The sequence below is a fragment of the Lentinus tigrinus genome, assembly GCF_003813185.1.
Source record: "Lentinus tigrinus ALCF2SS1-7 unplaced genomic scaffold L226scaffold_1, whole genome shotgun sequence".
Classification (NCBI taxonomy): Eukaryota; Fungi; Basidiomycota; class Agaricomycetes; order Polyporales; family Polyporaceae; genus Lentinus; species Lentinus tigrinus.
Window position 1 is genome coordinate 2,596,142 of NW_027137910.1, and position 13,789 is coordinate 2,609,930.

Genomic DNA, 13,789 nt, shown 5'->3' on the forward strand with positions numbered 1-13,789 from the left:
CCAACGAGCAAGTACAGAATCGGATGCCACTTCACTGCGCAGAAGCTCAAAAAGTCATCATATCAAACGCCACACAGAATTCCAACCATACGATGGAAGACCAGCAAGTATATTGACATTCCAATCCCTGTTCATTCACCTCAAATGGGCGGCGAAAATCATGAGAACGAACCAATAACATCTGAGAACATCCCAGTAGCTTCGAGTGTGCATGTTCTCCGCGTGTCTCACCGCCAGTGTTGCGTCGCGAGGCCTGCATGCATACCTTTCGCAGTCCTTATAGCCGTCCAGCTGAGGCAGGCCCTCGCTATTCTATACCCTCGTCGACCACTATGCGACAGCGTCGAGCCGCGATGCGGGCCAATTACCACCCCTTCCTTTTCACTCTCATGACCCTCACAGCTGCCGCAGAGCTCGGGCTCACCGCCTTCCTCATCAGCGCTGGCAACGAAGCTCGACACTGGGCCAGCCCCAGCTACCACTCGCTGTCCGTCCCTCGTCGCTCCAGATGTCAACAACGTCTGACGGAGAGCCATTTGCATAACAGCCTGATCCTGCTGTGCTTCTCGTCAGCATGGACGTTGTTGTTCTCGACAGCCTATGTCCTCTGGATTTTTGACGGCGCCGTTCATCTACTTGCCCAAGTGGCAAGCTCCGTCATTTGGCTTCTGCTCACCTCTGTGTTATGGGTACGTTCCATCTTCTCGAGTTCCGAAGGAACATTAACCATGTCTGCAGGGTGTCGGCGCAGGGCTCATGCACAACGCACGAAGTGGGGGCAACTGCGCCGGCCATCCACCAATATCGCGGTAAGTTTCGTCGTGTGAACCATAAGTCCAGTCTGACGATTGCCCTTGAACAGGTGTCGCCAAACGCTCACGGCGGAGGCGTTGGGTTGGACAGAGTTCAGCCTCTGCTGCGTAACGTTGGCCGCAACGATTCTGTGGATGCGGACCGGCCTAGGGAAGAAGTTCATCAGAGACTCACGGACATTCGTATGAGTGGTCAACTCCGACCGTTAGGCGTGTATAGACTTGCGTACGTATCTCATGGACATTGAACACGGACATCTTCTGTAATATGTGTTTCTGGCCCCGCCGCCAGCCGGACTGGCTAATTATTGTTCTCAAACTGCATGCGCATGAAGACTGTGGCGCTCATTCTATGAGTAGTCAAATCGGTCGCTCCAGTGAAGCGGGCATGTGCACAACTGACAACCTAGTTCGACGTTCTTGGTGCGAGCTTCGTCGTCCGAGGCAGTCCGAAGTTGGAAGAGACTCAGAGACGATCAGGGAGATTAGATTTGGCCGTCTGAGGTGACCCAAGGGCGGGTTTATCTTATCTGATTAGATCATCGGCAGGTCAGTTCCCCCACAGGCTCGATTCCTTGGCTAGCTCCCTGACCTGCTTTCCTGAACTCGGGCTCTTTCGGCTACGCTGTATATACCTTACCTGCTCCCTCATCCCCGGCTCTGGTGCAAGGACTACAAGATCTGCTAGGACTTGCTCTTCCGTGGTCGCTCCGCCAGCCTTCACCCATCATGTCCTCCTCTGACCTTCCGGTGCAAGCTGCCCTTCTCAGCAATGTTGAACGCGAGGACGAAGCGGAATACTACTCGATCGAGGAAGAACTTGCAGAACGGAGGGCAGAGGAGGCTCTCTTGAATAATGACGGACGAAACAATCCTTCACCGGCGCGGGCTTACTTCATTCGCTCTCTTGCCTTGCTCTGCGCCTGCTCGTTGAGTGTGGGCAGTCACTAGTACGTCTATCCATCCCTCGTGCCAGAGCATATCAATGATCTGCCGTCAGTGGGACATACATCTTGGGTCCTCTCAAGTCGCGTCTCTCACGCGAGATGGGCACCAATAACACAGAGTTCTCCCTCATGATCTCTGCCTTCTCCCTCAATAGCACCTGGACTCCCCTTGTCGGTGGGCTACTGGCCAGTAGGCTAGGTACGACGTTCACAAGCATTCTTGCTACCGGAATCATTCTCCTTGGTATGTTCGCTCGTTGCTGTCGTTCATGACCCCACGCTGAAGCCTCCGCTCCTAGGGCAAGCATGTCTCCTCATCGGCAACCTTTCAGACAGTGCGCGCGTCATGGCGTTGGGGATGTTCGTCTTTGGAATGGGTGTCAGTCCACTGGCTGTTGTCCAAGAGACAATCATCGTCCGGTTCTTCAAGTCTCACGGCCTAGGGGTCTCGCTCGCACTCGGCCTTGTCGCTGGAAAGGGTGCATCCTTCATATCCGCGCTCACCTCGTACCCTTTGTCGCAGCGCTTCGGTCCTCATGCCCCATTCTACGCCGCCACCTTCCTTTCCGCCTTCTCGTTCGCCATCAACATCGTATATCTGTCTGCGTCGAAGTGGCTGATTCGCGAATCTGGCACCGAGCTAGAAGCCTCCGAGATTCACGCGGAGGCTCATGCGCGTGCAGCATCTACCCCTGGTATTTCTTCTGAAGCCGAGGCCCTACAGGAGGTCGCCAAGAAGCGTATGGTACGCCTGAGGGATATTACGAAGCTCGGCGACGTATTTTGGGCGTACGTACTTGTCAGTTCCCCTTCCAAGTTGCGTAGTAGCTCACAGAGAGTATAGCTACATAGGTCTCAATGTCCTCTGTGGAGCGATATGGTCGCCTTTCACTCACCTTGTCGCGTGCGTTTTGCAGCTACTGCATGTTATCGTCCAGCTCATACCGTATTCGCGTAGGAACATTCTGCAGCGCCGTTTTGACTTGACAGAGGCGGATGCAAGTCTGAAAGGCTCGTACGTCTTAGGCGGGAGTGTGGTGCTATACCCCATTGTACGCATCTCCACTCTTTTCCGAACTTGGAATTAATCCCATATCCAGACTGGCGTTGTCATTGACCGAGTCAAGAGGAGCAACTTCGTTATGAGGCTCTTCCTGCTTTCTGGCGTATTGACACTCGGCTGTTATCTCTGGTTGTCTGCGCCGCCGTCGTTGACTAAGACACCTATGCCGGGGATTATCTCCTTTGCTCTCGGCCATGGGTTCTCTCCACGTGAGGGTTCGCACTTACTGGACAATTTGACGCGTAACTCACGCGCGCGACAGTGCTGCTCGTGGTGATTGTGCCTCGTATCGTGCCTCTCAAATACGTGTCCACGACTCTTGGTGCGCATAAGGCGGTACGTATCAACTCGTCCACACTTAATCCTCCTACTGACAAATACATCGCCATATCGATTCTTAGCTCGAGCAGACTGGCTCGACCATCTTCCAGACGCTTGCGGGTCTCGCGCTGGATGTCAAGTCCAAGAAGCCCACCGAGAAGAAACTGTCACCAATAGATGGCGACGATAGGGATATACAGTACCTATTGAACGCCTTCGTTTTCTTCAACGTCCTGGAAATTCTGGCAATTATTGGGCTCACTCATTTGGACAAGAAGCAGCGTCAGGCTGCTGCGAGGCGCATGAGTGCACTCTTGCCGCAAGCTAATGATGATAGCGACGAGGAAGAGTCTCCTTCGCAGAAGGGCACAGGGTCTGGAGACGACGACTGGCAAGCCGAGCCATCAACGAGCGACGCGGACGCCCGCCGGAGGAGAGGCAGTCTCAGTCACCATATTCGTCACGGGTCTACCGCGACCCAACAGAGCATACCTCTACTCGGGGGTGGTTCTCGTCGCTCGACTGTCCGTGGCAGCCGTTATCTAGTAGAGGCTGCAGTTGCTGAGGACTCGTCCGGAGCCCCTGTGACTGTGAAGCTGCTCCGGTCGAAGCCCGAGGTCAGACGCGGAGAGGTCTTTGCGGTGCTTTCTACCCTTGCCATCGCGTTTGCGTGGGTGTTGTTCATCGGTACAGCATGGTACAGACTACGGTCGAAAGAGGAGCGAGGAGGCGGTCACGGGAATTACACTCTACATTGACGAGACGCTAACGACACATACTACCAAATTCTTGTATACAGTACAATTATATTTATAGGCCTGTTGACGTGGGATGTCGATGAGCATCAAGTACGTGCAACTCATGTGTAAGGTAGGGGTAGGGGTTCGATAGAGTACGTTCACGATACTATGATGACCTGCTGGAGTAGAAGTAGGAAGTGTCCTGGGGCATCACCAATCCTTCGTGGAAACCATCTACGGCAGCGCATGAATAAGCTTGATTCCCGACGATTGACAAGGCTTGTGCTCACGATTGACAACTTCTTGTTTCTCTCTGGGTCATTCAGCGCGCGGACGTCGAACATACTATGCGAACTCGTGAGCAGACGACGCTAGGAACAACGTTGAGAAACTACTTACTTGATGAGATTGTCCGGAGTCGTCATCGGCTCGTTTGAGTTCGGTCGCGTGAGACTTGCCGCTATCTGAATCATGTCGGGTGTGATGACTCGCGGGCAGTAGCACGTCGCGACTGTTCCGAAACCCACATGCAGCGAACCATGAACTCCTCGCATCACGGCCTGAACAGTCCTGCCTCCTGAAGTGTCTTGCGCTGCCGCTCAGCAGTCTCGTCGAGCGTAGGTGGCACATTCTCATTTGGGATGAGCGCAGCCTTGCCGATCTGGAACAGCTTGGATAGCTTCTCTGGCAGCGGAGGCGGCTCCTCTCCCCTAATATAGTACGAGATGCGCTCTGCTGCACCCTTCGCGTCTGTTAGTTCAACGCGACAAGACAGCGCGACGGGGTATTTCTGAGCGTTCTCGGGGTGGTGCTCAAGGTCGAGGCACTTGATGAGGATGCCGTCAACGTGACACATGATATCGTCGTTCGCGATGATCCTCTCCGCAAGCTTGATGTCAGGAGGGCGTGTGAGAGCAGATGCTCCGGTGTACGTCTTGCTGCAGATCAGTTTGTGCTGCTTCCTGTAGGGTGACGCGTGAGCGTCTGCTCTTGGACGAGTCGGAGGTAACGCGTACCAGTCTGCTTTCTGACACGGGAACACGGGAATGTTAGTAAGAACTGAGTGTCGCTCGCACGGAGTCGGAGACCGACCTCTTTGGAGCAGTAAAGCATCACTTTACACTGTGTGGGACATATCAATATTATTGAGTCAAACCGAAACCAACGGGAGCGAGCCCCTACCCCACTACACATCTTGATACTTTGCGGACTGTGCAAGGTCCGACAATTTGCGCACTCATGGGAGCGAACTACTGGCCACAGTCGTGGTCAAACGTCGCGACGCGACGCGTTTGTGCGCGGGAAGAGCACGTGACGTGCCGGCGTTCGCCGACCGCCCGAACAGATTGAGAATGTGTCCCGAGATACACCAAAACAGCTCGACGACCCCCCGACTATCCTCAAGACCCAAGAGGTGAGTGTAGAAATCTATGCCAGACTGCCCAGATGAAGCCCAAGATGCTGCTGCTCGACAGAGGTGGCGAAAGGATGGCGGAAAGAGGGTGGATGGGCGACTCGGCATCCGGATGTCATTCCATCATCTTTCAGCGAACCTGACTTTGTGTCCCCTCCAGCCCGCAAGATGGGAGCCTACAAGTATATCGGCGAGCTGTACAAAAAGAAGCAGTCGGATGTCCTGCGCTTCCTTCTGCGTGTCCGGTGCGTAGGATTTGGCCGGTTACGTCTCAGCCATCGTTCTCATACAGTTGCAGGTGCTGGGAGTACCGTCAGCTGAACGTTATCCACCGCGCCTCCCGCCCTTCTCGCCCGGACAAGGCTCGCCGTCTTGGCTACAAGGCCAAGCAGGGCTACGTTGTCTACCGTGTCCGTGTCCGCCGTGGTAACCGCAAGAAGCACGTCCCCAAGGGTACGTGGTACATTTCTTGTCTCCGAAACGAAGAGAGGTTCTGAGTCTGGTGTAGGTGCTACCTACGGCAAGCCCGTTCGTCAGGGTGTCACCCAGCTCAAGCCCCAGCGCGGCTTGAGGAGCGTTGCAGAGGAGCGTGTTGGCAGGCGGTGCGGCAACTTGCGCGTGCTCAACTCGTACTGGGTCAACCAGGACGGTGTCTACAAGTACTACGAGGTTATCCTCGTCGACCCCAACCACAAGGCTGTGAGTGACCATCAGTTCTCCTGTCGTGCAATATTCCTGAAGTCCGCATGTAGATCCGCCGCGACCCCAGGATCAACTGGATCACGAAGCCGGTGCACAAGCGCCGCGAGGCTCGTGGCCTCACCTCTGTTGGCAAGCAGGTCAGTTCCAGTGTGATGCACATGTCTTTGCAGGTACTAAGAGGACCCCCGTTACGCAGAACCGTGGTCTCGGCAAGGGTCACCGCTACAACCACACTCCGGGCTGGTCGACCTGGAAGAAGCACAACACGCTCAGCCTCCGTCGCTACCGGTAGACTGTCGTGCTTGTGTCTGTATTTGTTCTGTGTCATGCATATTGCCCACTACCATCATCATACTGCGCCCTCATGTCCTCTCATGCTCGTTATGGATGTATGCCTCCGTGCAGCTTGCCAAAAAGAGGTCATTGCCTCCTGTACCGCCTTCATTTGGCCTACCTCATGTTGGCCATTGTAGCGTGCATTGCGAACATGTGCGGTGTGCCATTCGAGGTGATTGTATCTAAGTATATCGTGCGCGCGACGCTCCAGGGACAGATGGACGTCACGGGGTAGTTAGAGAAGCGTCTGAGCAGCATGAGGCAGACACGTTCCATGACCGGATGGAGCCAAGAGAACTCCGCAGCCTGGCGAGGAAGGGGATATCCACGATCACGGTGTGCAACCTCTTTTCAGAGCTGGACTATCTGGACGGCTGCCTTCCCCGAAGTCCGAGAACAGCCTCGTTCTCTTGTCTCCGGGCTTGACGTCGGCCAATTTCGTCCTCGATCACCCTGGTCTCTTCGCTGCCTCGGTGTCGCATGCTTGCATGGGCATAGACTCGGACGGACACGCACCCGATACCCTGGCACGCCCATATTCTCTGCTTTCATAAAACCCGGATACACGAGCTTCGCTCAAGCCTCGGCCATATAAGCAGCTCTGCCGTCATCTCGGGACGCACCGACCAAGTCTCCGTCCTCTCAGTCCACTTCTGCGATGCTTTCTGTCCTTCCTTTGACGCTTCTGTCCTTGCTTTCCGTTGCTAGACTCGCACCTGGCTCGTTCCGCTCGTCCTCCGTATTGCTTGCCTCTCATGGGGGCCTGCTACTGCTACTGGGCAACGCCGCAGTGACGCAGGCCGTGTCCGTGGAGAAGCGAGCAGTCCTGCAGACGAGCAAGAATGGGTCAAGTTTCATCTGGACAATCCAGGATACGTATGAAGGAAAGACGTTCTTCGAGTGCGTAGGGTTTGGTGTTGAACCGCAGAATGGCACTGACCTTGGGTTCGGATGGGCAGCACGTTCGACTTCTTTACCGGAGGTGATCCTACCCAGTGCGTTACCTGCCTGCTCGTAAGGAATGATATGAGATGCAATGGCTCATGACGTCGGGGGAACTGCAGTGGAATGGTAAAGTGAGTGCACAATGTAACTCGGCATTCGGAGTTAGCACGTCCTCAAGTGAAGCTCCCACTCCGCTGTACTCCAGCTACACAGACCGGGATACTGCTCTAGCCAACAACCTTACCTTCATCACTGACGATGGCAAAGTTATCATGAAGGGAGATGACACGACCTGGCTAGACTCTGGGGTGTACCGTAACAGGTATGCGTACCAAGGTGTTCTGTGTCGTGTGTGCAGCCGCTGACCCTGGGCTTCTAGTGTTCGTATATCCAGCCAAAAGCAGTACAACACTGGTAAGATGACTTGCGGGTGCATTGACAATTCAAGCTCAGTGCTCGTACAGGGCTGTTCATCCTCGATCTCAACCATGCTCCGTGGGGTTGTGGTAAGCAGACCGGTTGCACATTCCTTCGGAGCACGCACTGAAGAGAAGTATGAACAGGTGTTTGGCCAGCATGGTGGACCCTCGGTGGTGGTCAATGGCCCTACGTAAGTCCGAAGCAAATGTCGTGATGGGCTCGGCTGACCACTGCGATGCTAGACTGGCGAGATTGATATCATAGAAGGCGTGCACGACAATGCGCACAACCAAGTGACATGGCACACGGGGCCAAGTATGACCTTGCTACTCTCATTGGCGTGACGGATACTCATCAGTATATCTATCGAGATTGCACCCTCAACCCTAATACGACGTTCACTGGCACTATAGTCGTGAGTTCTCTTGAACCCCATCAATAAGCTACCGCTGACGACAATGGGCAGGCAAGCAACGGGGTGCCCAACACAGATTGTGACGGGAACGCCAACGGTAACGCAGGCTGTGGTGTCACCGAATGGAGTCGCGCGTCGTATGGCCCCATCTTCGACGCTCAGGGCGGTGGTGTGTTCGCCATGAAGTGGGACGACACAGGCATCGCAGTTTGTGCGTTCTTGTCATCGTCTGTTGATCCTGGAAGCTGATCCAAGTCTTGTTCAGGGTCGTTCTACCGTGCGGCTGTACCCAAGGATGTGCTTAGTGGCCAGCCTGACCCTTCCAGCTGGGGTGAGCCCGTCGCAGTGCTAGATCCGAGCGGATGCGACCCCATTGCCAATTTTGTTAACCACTCCATCGTCTTCGGTGAGTACACAATGGCTCCCGTTCATATCCGCACTATCGGCTGACCGGACATTGCACAGATATCACCTTCTGCGGTGAGGCAAACTCAAAAGGCTCCGGTCAAGCGTCCACTGATATGAATTTGTTGTGGTGCACAGGTGATTGGGCGGGGAACTCGTACGCCACTTCAGGATGCCCTGGGACCTGCACGGATCGCCTGATGGATCCGAGCAATTTTGTGGTGCGTCTATTCCCCGTCATGCCTGTGATCTCGTGCATGATAAGCGTCCCGTGCGTAGAACGCGTCCTGGAACATCAACACCCTCAAGGTATATCGAAAGCAAACCCTCACGGGTCTTGCGACTGGTAGTGCACGGCACGACCTTCAATCGCCCACGCTCCGCCAGGTGTTCACCCTTGGTCTCACTCTCCCCATCCTTGCGTTGTTCGTTCTGTAGGGCAAATGCTGCGCACATGCCCCCATGACTTTTCAGGTTCCGTGACTTATCTCTCGACGGACCCATGTCTCCGCGTACACGCACCCTGAGGCACTACGTATCAACTCATCACGATTTACTTACGATCCCTCTCGACGTCGAGATGTATTATCACGGACCTTTCACGAATAGATGCTGTACAACATCTGACTTGCTTGCCCCGAACTACTGAGTATACCCAGGCCACAAGCAATGACAGATGCGACCACCACGCAGCTTACATGGTACCCCTGATGATGTCTTCTCTACAGCTTCAGCTTCCATACCTTCTGCTCCATGTCTTCCTCTCCCTCCACGTTCCAATCCGTCGGCTCTCCGAACGTCGCACGCATAGGCGTGACACTGACCCAACCCTTCCTGATTGCCCAGCCATCGGTCCCAACTGGCACGCTCGATGCAGCAGGATTGATCAAATCCCCCATGTCCGGTCCAAACTTGAACACCAGATTTTCTACGTCCTTAGGCGATGCCTGCTGGTCCAAGATGCCCGTGCGCGTGCCCTCCGGATCCTCGTCTGGGGAGTCTGGGCCCGCGGCCGAGATCGTCTTCTGCGCCGCAGGGTCGCGCGCGCGGTGCGTCTTGAACAGGCGGCCGTACGAGTTGCGCCAGATGCGGGTCCAGCAAATCGTGAGACCCTCCTCGCTCAAGAGGCCTTCGATCATCGGGATGTTCACGTTGTAGAGGTCGACCTCCCCTTGCCGGATCCCGCCGTCATCGAGACCCCAGTTGTCCCAGAGGTGCGAGATGACGCGGGCGCCGAGGCGGTGCGCAGGCTCGTGGAAGGTTTCGGGCGTGGGGTGGATGACCGTGCCGTAAGAGAGGGCGACAGAGCGCACTTTGGAGAGCGCAGAGGAGAGCGCTGCACCGATGGTCCCCGAAGACAGGGCGAAGGCAGCTGTAGGAACATATGGCGTTGGTCCTGCGTGGTAGAGAGCAGCATATCGGCCTACTGACCTGAGCTGTTACGACCGAGATTGGGTCCAGAAACCTGGGTGGAGATGAGCGCGTCATGCGGCACTGACTGCGAGTGCGAACAAACCAGTAAGTCTATCTCGCCATGGTATAGGTTGTGGAGGCCGATATTTGCGCAGGTAGCCGGTGTCTACCATCCCCAGTGTCGGCGTCTTGTGAGGTCATGTAGTGATAGGAAGAAGATGGACTCACTCCATCCAGTAGGACCCACTCTGCAACCTCGCTGTCCTTCAGAGGTCGTGATGTCTCCGAGATCTCCCCTTGTCCATCTTCTCGGGTGGTGAGCAGTTATAGGGTATACAGAAGCTGCTGGACGCACCTGGTTCTCTGGGATAGTAGTACCTGCCATTCACAATTTCCTTGATATGATATGCCTTCCCTGTACCAAGCCAAGCCTCATCGCACCCAACTTCCTAGGAACGCCACTTGAACTGGATCACGCACCGATCCATGACTTCTGCGAGCTCGGAATCACGACTTTGACGTCCCAGCCTGTGCGACATTTTTCAGTATTCTGACGCACTGGCAGACGAAGCAAGGGCATTACCAAGGTCGTTGGTGAGGTGCCTATACAAGCCATAGATGTACGGGGACTCATGACCCGGAGGACCATCGTCGTTCTTCGGCCACCACTTCAGTCTCTCGTTATCGCAAAGACGAACAGAACAGATGTACTTGCAGTCAGGAGCACCCTAGGTTTCTGGCGAGGGGTGGACATGGCAGAGGACAAGTACGATGTTACCCTCTGCTGCCCGATCTCCGGTATCCTGACCATTACCGGCCCGGAGGCCGGCGCTCTACTACTAATATTGCTACAGCCAGGATGCAAGTCATAAGGATAGTGGTTTATACGGCAAGTATGTATTGTCAAAGGATATCGCGGACGGGAATACGGACATCCTTGAGCATCGCGCTCAAATCCCTACCAGGTCTGCGCCTGAGTACCCGCGTCAGGACACTGCACCCCACTCAGAGTGCATGTCATTACCCCAAGGGCACCGTCGTAAAACGAAGGGACACACTGGGCACACAAGCGACGCGCATCGCTCGTATATCGTCCTCACAGAAGATCCGGTACTGCGCAGTACCGTGTGAGGATTCAAATTTTCGCTCCCTGCCTTCCTCACGTAAAGTTCTGTCTCCTTCACATGTCCAATGCGAGAGTTGCCATGCGCAAGACTCCATCCTTGGTCTTATTACCTTTGATTGTGCCTTCAGTTAACTTGGAAATTTTGGAAAAAGACATATGAAATACTCACCACCGATGAAACCGCTAGCATGGACGAAGATGCATCCCTTGACGCCGGAGAGCTTGGACAGCTCGTCATCGCGGACACCGCGCCACTGCTCCGGAAGAGCCTTCCTGCTCTCGAAGCTCTCGGGTGCTACAGGGACAGCCTGTATGCGCCAGTTACCGCCAGTCTCGTCGGGGTATAGGACGTAAAGGGGCTTCTCAGCCTCAGGGATTTCGAGGGACGTCTCGAGCTCGAACAGGTGTTCCTAAATTACCGCTCGTCAAGGGATATACCGGGAAGACAAGAACACATTCGTACCTTCCATGGACAGAATTGCTCAAATACAATGACACGTCCCTGTGAGTCTACTTGCTTGCGCTTCTCTAGCCCGGCGATAACTAGGTCGCGCGCCGGAAGCCAGGCGTTGGCATAATAGTCAAGACGGTTCAAGAACTCGGTACCGACCATGGCGGACGCCTGGAGGAACTTCGCCTGGACATGCATATGGTCAACCTCGAGTCGAATGAACGTGGTTCGAGGTAGCAGTACTCACGTCGACTGTTTGTGCATCGGCCGGCTCGTTCCATGCAGGGTTGAAGTAGCCGACGCGGGCAGATACGTCGGTCCTGATGCGGTACTTGGGCTGCAGGTCCGTGGGGTACTGGTTGATACCGTTGTCGATGGCGTCGATGGCTTCAATGAACTCTTTATAGAGCTTCAGCCACAAGGTCTCGATTTTGGGGTCGTCTTGACGAATCTGCAGGCGGTTGGCAATGATCTCCTTCCCAAAATGCCTGCGGCAAGCGACGAATAGTGCACATGTTGGCAAAGGGAGGCGGAACGGTAGTGGTGAATAACTCACTTGTAGACAAGCCCGGCAGATGACAGCTTCGTCTCGAAGCCGTGCCCGAACACCTCACTGAAGCCCCGTTGGTGGTGGTCGAACCGTTGAATCGTCTGATCGTATTTGCCACCAACATCTACGACTATGTCGCATGTGTCGAGGATGGCGGGGTCTCGGGTCCGCTTGAGGCCTGTCGGACGCAAGGTGAACGCAGTCCTCCCAAGAGGGTCGACGTTCGCGTACCCGCGTCTGCGTATGCTGTGGTCCTCTTGAGGAGGAAGACAGCGAGAGCCTCATCGCAGTGGAAGGTACCGTTGTGGGTTCCGATTACCTGCGCGAAGCTTTTGCGTTAGTCGGGGTAGGACTGTAAGTGGAGGAGGTCTGCCCCGACCTTCGACGAATCCATCTTCTGCTTCTTGGCTGGGTGGTCGTCAGACGAGGACATGAACGAGCGTTGGAGCAAAGTGAAGTGTTGCAGACGACGAGCAGAAACTGGGAGACAAGACAAGCGTAGAGGTCGATAGAGTGAGTGAAAAGGTCGGTACATCGATCGAAGGCAAGTTTTCCGACTCTCACGGGTTCGTCGAGTTACGTCGACGCTGCCACCGGCTAGCAATTGCAAAGTTCTCTAGAGATCGAGATTCATAGTAGTCATTGTACGTGATGCCCAAGTTCTCTAAAGTATACGCACAAACGGCAAACGAAGAGCAGGATGGGCACGAAATCGTGCCCACAGGGCTACGGTCCAATTACGCACATACGATAGTAGAGTGTCCGTGAGTGTGTTACAAGATGTCCATGCAGATGCCAATGCGAGGGTAGATGCGTCCAACTACTACCAATCACCAAGCCAACAACGAGCCACAACAGCCATGCCTCTTCTACATCACCACCAGCGCGGCGCCCGCCACTACGCCCGTGAAAGCCACGAGTGCCAGGTTCGCGTGGTGGGCCAGCGCCGCAGCGATGTAGCCATCATCGGGGCCGTAGACACCACCTGCTCCGGACGCTCCTGGACTTGGTGCACCTCCGGCGATAGATGCCCCACCGTCGATGCTGACAGGTGCAGTCGTCGGGGGAGGGAGGGAAGACGACGATGTCGCGGAAGTGGCAGAGGACCCTCCACTTGTTGCATTCCCAGCGGGCTGGATGGTGCTCGTAATGAGCTGGGTTGAAGTGATAGTGGACAATACACGGTTGCTCCCGAGGACAGCGGTGGTGAATACGGAGGTCATGACTGTGATGGACGGTGAGGCAGCAGCGGTACCATTCCCACTGCCCGAGGCTTGGCTGGTGCCGGATGCGGCCGAGCCAGAGTTGCCAGAAGCTGTCTGAGCAGGGGAAGTTGCAGATCCGCCTCCGCTTCCGCTTCCGCTAGCAGGCCCAGTGGACGACTGTTTGAGGGAGAGAGAGCGGCCATAAGGAAAGCTGGACGTGGAGATGCTGGGCGGGCATACGCACCTGGGCGACGGCGAGCAGAGGGAGAAGGAGACAGGTGAGGATGTATGTGCACCGCATGAGGTCGTGAGTGTGGACGAGAGAGAGATGCGGAAGGAAAGGAGAGAAGCTAGGCAGGCTCTAACTCTGAAGAAAAGGTGTTGCCTCGACTCTCGCAGTCGCAGGCGTTCAGGCTGAGACCGTCGCGGCCACGGCACCCTCCGAGCGCCTGTTCCTCCAGCGCCTGTTGGACTACCGCATTCGACCCCGGGGCGGACGGAGCCTACCCCGCATTCCCGGGGTA

General features: G+C 55.4%; 8 protein-coding genes across 8 annotated transcripts; 4 read left to right on the top strand and 4 right to left on the bottom strand.

The window, feature by feature from the left end:
• On the top strand, positions 1 to 1,135 carry L226DRAFT_528724 (uncharacterized protein). Its single transcript, XM_067679446.1, has 4 exons — positions 1 to 487; positions 548 to 689; positions 739 to 809; positions 863 to 1,135. Exons 1-4 carry the CDS (start codon positions 258 to 260, stop codon positions 999 to 1,001), a joined length of 582 nt encoding a protein of 193 aa, XP_067543138.1. The 5' UTR covers positions 1 to 257; the 3' UTR covers positions 1,002 to 1,135.
• Positions 1,136 to 1,401: 266 nt separating this feature from the next.
• On the top strand, positions 1,402 to 4,023 carry L226DRAFT_475917 (MFS general substrate transporter). The gene is made up of 8 exons (XM_067676689.1): positions 1,402 to 1,762; positions 1,813 to 2,003; positions 2,059 to 2,548; positions 2,604 to 2,663; positions 2,718 to 2,811; positions 2,860 to 3,031; positions 3,085 to 3,158; positions 3,224 to 4,023. The coding sequence occupies exons 1-8, from the start codon at positions 1,542 to 1,544 to the stop codon at positions 3,899 to 3,901; spliced, it is 1,980 nt and encodes a 659-aa protein (XP_067543139.1). The 5' UTR covers positions 1,402 to 1,541; the 3' UTR covers positions 3,902 to 4,023.
• A 413-nt stretch (positions 4,024 to 4,436) lies between these two features.
• On the bottom strand, positions 4,437 to 4,996 carry L226DRAFT_565131 (uncharacterized protein; the record flags this gene model as incomplete). Its single annotated transcript, XM_067683754.1, has 3 exons — positions 4,437 to 4,845; positions 4,900 to 4,910; positions 4,976 to 4,996. The coding sequence occupies 3 exons, from the start codon at positions 4,994 to 4,996 to the stop codon at positions 4,437 to 4,439; spliced, it is 441 nt and encodes a 146-aa protein (XP_067543140.1).
• A 468-nt stretch (positions 4,997 to 5,464) lies between these two features.
• On the top strand, positions 5,465 to 6,570 carry L226DRAFT_497649 (60S ribosomal protein eL15; the record flags this gene model as incomplete). The annotated part of the gene is made up of 5 exons (XM_067677625.1): positions 5,465 to 5,542; positions 5,596 to 5,750; positions 5,806 to 5,996; positions 6,050 to 6,136; positions 6,196 to 6,570. Coding segments are annotated over 5 exons (607 nt in total), but the record flags the coding sequence as incomplete, so codon positions are not given.
• A 307-nt stretch (positions 6,571 to 6,877) lies between these two features.
• Positions 6,878 to 9,088, top strand: L226DRAFT_30904 (glycoside hydrolase family 16 protein). The gene is made up of 14 exons (XM_067673775.1): positions 6,878 to 7,235; positions 7,295 to 7,330; positions 7,400 to 7,411; positions 7,486 to 7,602; positions 7,660 to 7,694; positions 7,745 to 7,786; positions 7,844 to 7,890; positions 7,943 to 8,015; positions 8,072 to 8,115; positions 8,167 to 8,326; positions 8,381 to 8,521; positions 8,581 to 8,595; positions 8,659 to 8,741; positions 8,800 to 9,088. Exons 1-14 carry the CDS (start codon positions 6,994 to 6,996, stop codon positions 8,956 to 8,958), a joined length of 1,206 nt encoding a protein of 401 aa, XP_067543142.1. The 5' UTR covers positions 6,878 to 6,993; the 3' UTR covers positions 8,959 to 9,088.
• Positions 9,089 to 9,114: 26 nt separating this feature from the next.
• Positions 9,115 to 10,694, bottom strand: L226DRAFT_31047 (sure-like protein). Its single transcript, XM_067673790.1, has 6 exons — positions 10,414 to 10,694; positions 10,289 to 10,348; positions 10,162 to 10,238; positions 10,037 to 10,099; positions 9,952 to 9,985; positions 9,115 to 9,892 (listed from the first exon to the last, which is right to left on the bottom strand). Exons 1-6 carry the CDS (start codon positions 10,580 to 10,582, stop codon positions 9,243 to 9,245), a joined length of 1,053 nt encoding a protein of 350 aa, XP_067543143.1. The 5' UTR covers positions 10,583 to 10,694; the 3' UTR covers positions 9,115 to 9,242.
• Positions 10,695 to 10,719: 25 nt separating this feature from the next.
• On the bottom strand, positions 10,720 to 12,596 carry L226DRAFT_528728 (GAMM1 protein). Its single transcript, XM_067679447.1, has 7 exons — positions 12,440 to 12,596; positions 12,292 to 12,379; positions 12,067 to 12,238; positions 11,758 to 11,998; positions 11,523 to 11,696; positions 11,229 to 11,469; positions 10,720 to 11,169 (listed from the first exon to the last, which is right to left on the bottom strand). Exons 1-7 carry the CDS (start codon positions 12,491 to 12,493, stop codon positions 11,114 to 11,116), a joined length of 1,026 nt encoding a protein of 341 aa, XP_067543144.1. The 5' UTR covers positions 12,494 to 12,596; the 3' UTR covers positions 10,720 to 11,113.
• Positions 12,597 to 12,605: 9 nt separating this feature from the next.
• On the bottom strand, positions 12,606 to 13,780 carry L226DRAFT_31010 (uncharacterized protein). Its single transcript, XM_067673786.1, has 2 exons — positions 13,510 to 13,780; positions 12,606 to 13,442 (listed from the first exon to the last, which is right to left on the bottom strand). The coding sequence occupies exons 1-2, from the start codon at positions 13,564 to 13,566 to the stop codon at positions 12,930 to 12,932; spliced, it is 570 nt and encodes a 189-aa protein (XP_067543145.1). The 5' UTR covers positions 13,567 to 13,780; the 3' UTR covers positions 12,606 to 12,929.
• Between the last annotated feature and the right edge of the window lie 9 nt (positions 13,781 to 13,789).

Bases quoted from the DNA above. Each gene is read 5' to 3' on its own strand.
- L226DRAFT_528724 (XM_067679446.1), top strand. From the start codon at position 258: ATGCATACCTTTCGCAGTCCTTATAGCCGTCCAGCTGAGGCAGGCCCT. The intron at 690-738 runs GTACGTTCCATC...CCATGTCTGCAG, and splicing joins TGCTCACCTCTGTGTTATGG to GGTGTCGGCGCAGGGCTCAT. The intron at 810-862 runs GTAAGTTTCGTC...GCCCTTGAACAG, and splicing joins GGCCATCCACCAATATCGCG to GTGTCGCCAAACGCTCACGG.
- L226DRAFT_30904 (XM_067673775.1), top strand. From the start codon at position 6,994: ATGCTTTCTGTCCTTCCTTTGACGCTTCTGTCCTTGCTTTCCGTTGCT. The intron at 7,695-7,744 runs GTAAGATGACTT...GTGCTCGTACAG, and splicing joins CCAAAAGCAGTACAACACTG to GGCTGTTCATCCTCGATCTC. The intron at 7,891-7,942 runs GTAAGTCCGAAG...CTGCGATGCTAG, and splicing joins GTGGTGGTCAATGGCCCTAC to ACTGGCGAGATTGATATCAT.
- L226DRAFT_31047 (XM_067673790.1), bottom strand. From the start codon at position 10,582: ATGGTCCTCCGGGTCATGAGTCCCCGTACATCTATGGCTTGTATAGGC. The intron at 10,239-10,288 runs GTGCGTCCAGCA...CCACCCGAGAAG, and splicing joins CTACTATCCCAGAGAACCAG to ATGGACAAGGGGAGATCTCG. The intron at 9,986-10,036 runs GTTTGTTCGCAC...ATCTCCACCCAG, and splicing joins ATGGCGAGATAGACTTACTG to GTTTCTGGACCCAATCTCGG.
- L226DRAFT_31010 (XM_067673786.1), bottom strand. From the start codon at position 13,566: ATGCGGTGCACATACATCCTCACCTGTCTCCTTCTCCCTCTGCTCGCC. The intron at 13,443-13,509 runs GTGCGTATGCCC...TCCCTCAAACAG, and splicing joins CTCTGCTCGCCGTCGCCCAG to TCGTCCACTGGGCCTGCTAG.
- L226DRAFT_475917 (XM_067676689.1), top strand. From the start codon at position 1,542: ATGTCCTCCTCTGACCTTCCGGTGCAAGCTGCCCTTCTCAGCAATGTT. The intron at 3,032-3,084 runs GTGAGGGTTCGC...CGCGCGCGACAG, and splicing joins CGGCCATGGGTTCTCTCCAC to TGCTGCTCGTGGTGATTGTG. The intron at 3,159-3,223 runs GTACGTATCAAC...ATCGATTCTTAG, and splicing joins CTCTTGGTGCGCATAAGGCG to CTCGAGCAGACTGGCTCGAC.
- L226DRAFT_528728 (XM_067679447.1), bottom strand. From the start codon at position 12,493: ATGTCCTCGTCTGACGACCACCCAGCCAAGAAGCAGAAGATGGATTCG. The intron at 12,239-12,291 runs GTACGCGAACGT...TGCGTCCGACAG, and splicing joins CACAGCATACGCAGACGCGG to GCCTCAAGCGGACCCGAGAC. The intron at 11,470-11,522 runs GTACGAATGTGT...GCGGTAATTTAG, and splicing joins AGCAATTCTGTCCATGGAAG to GAACACCTGTTCGAGCTCGA.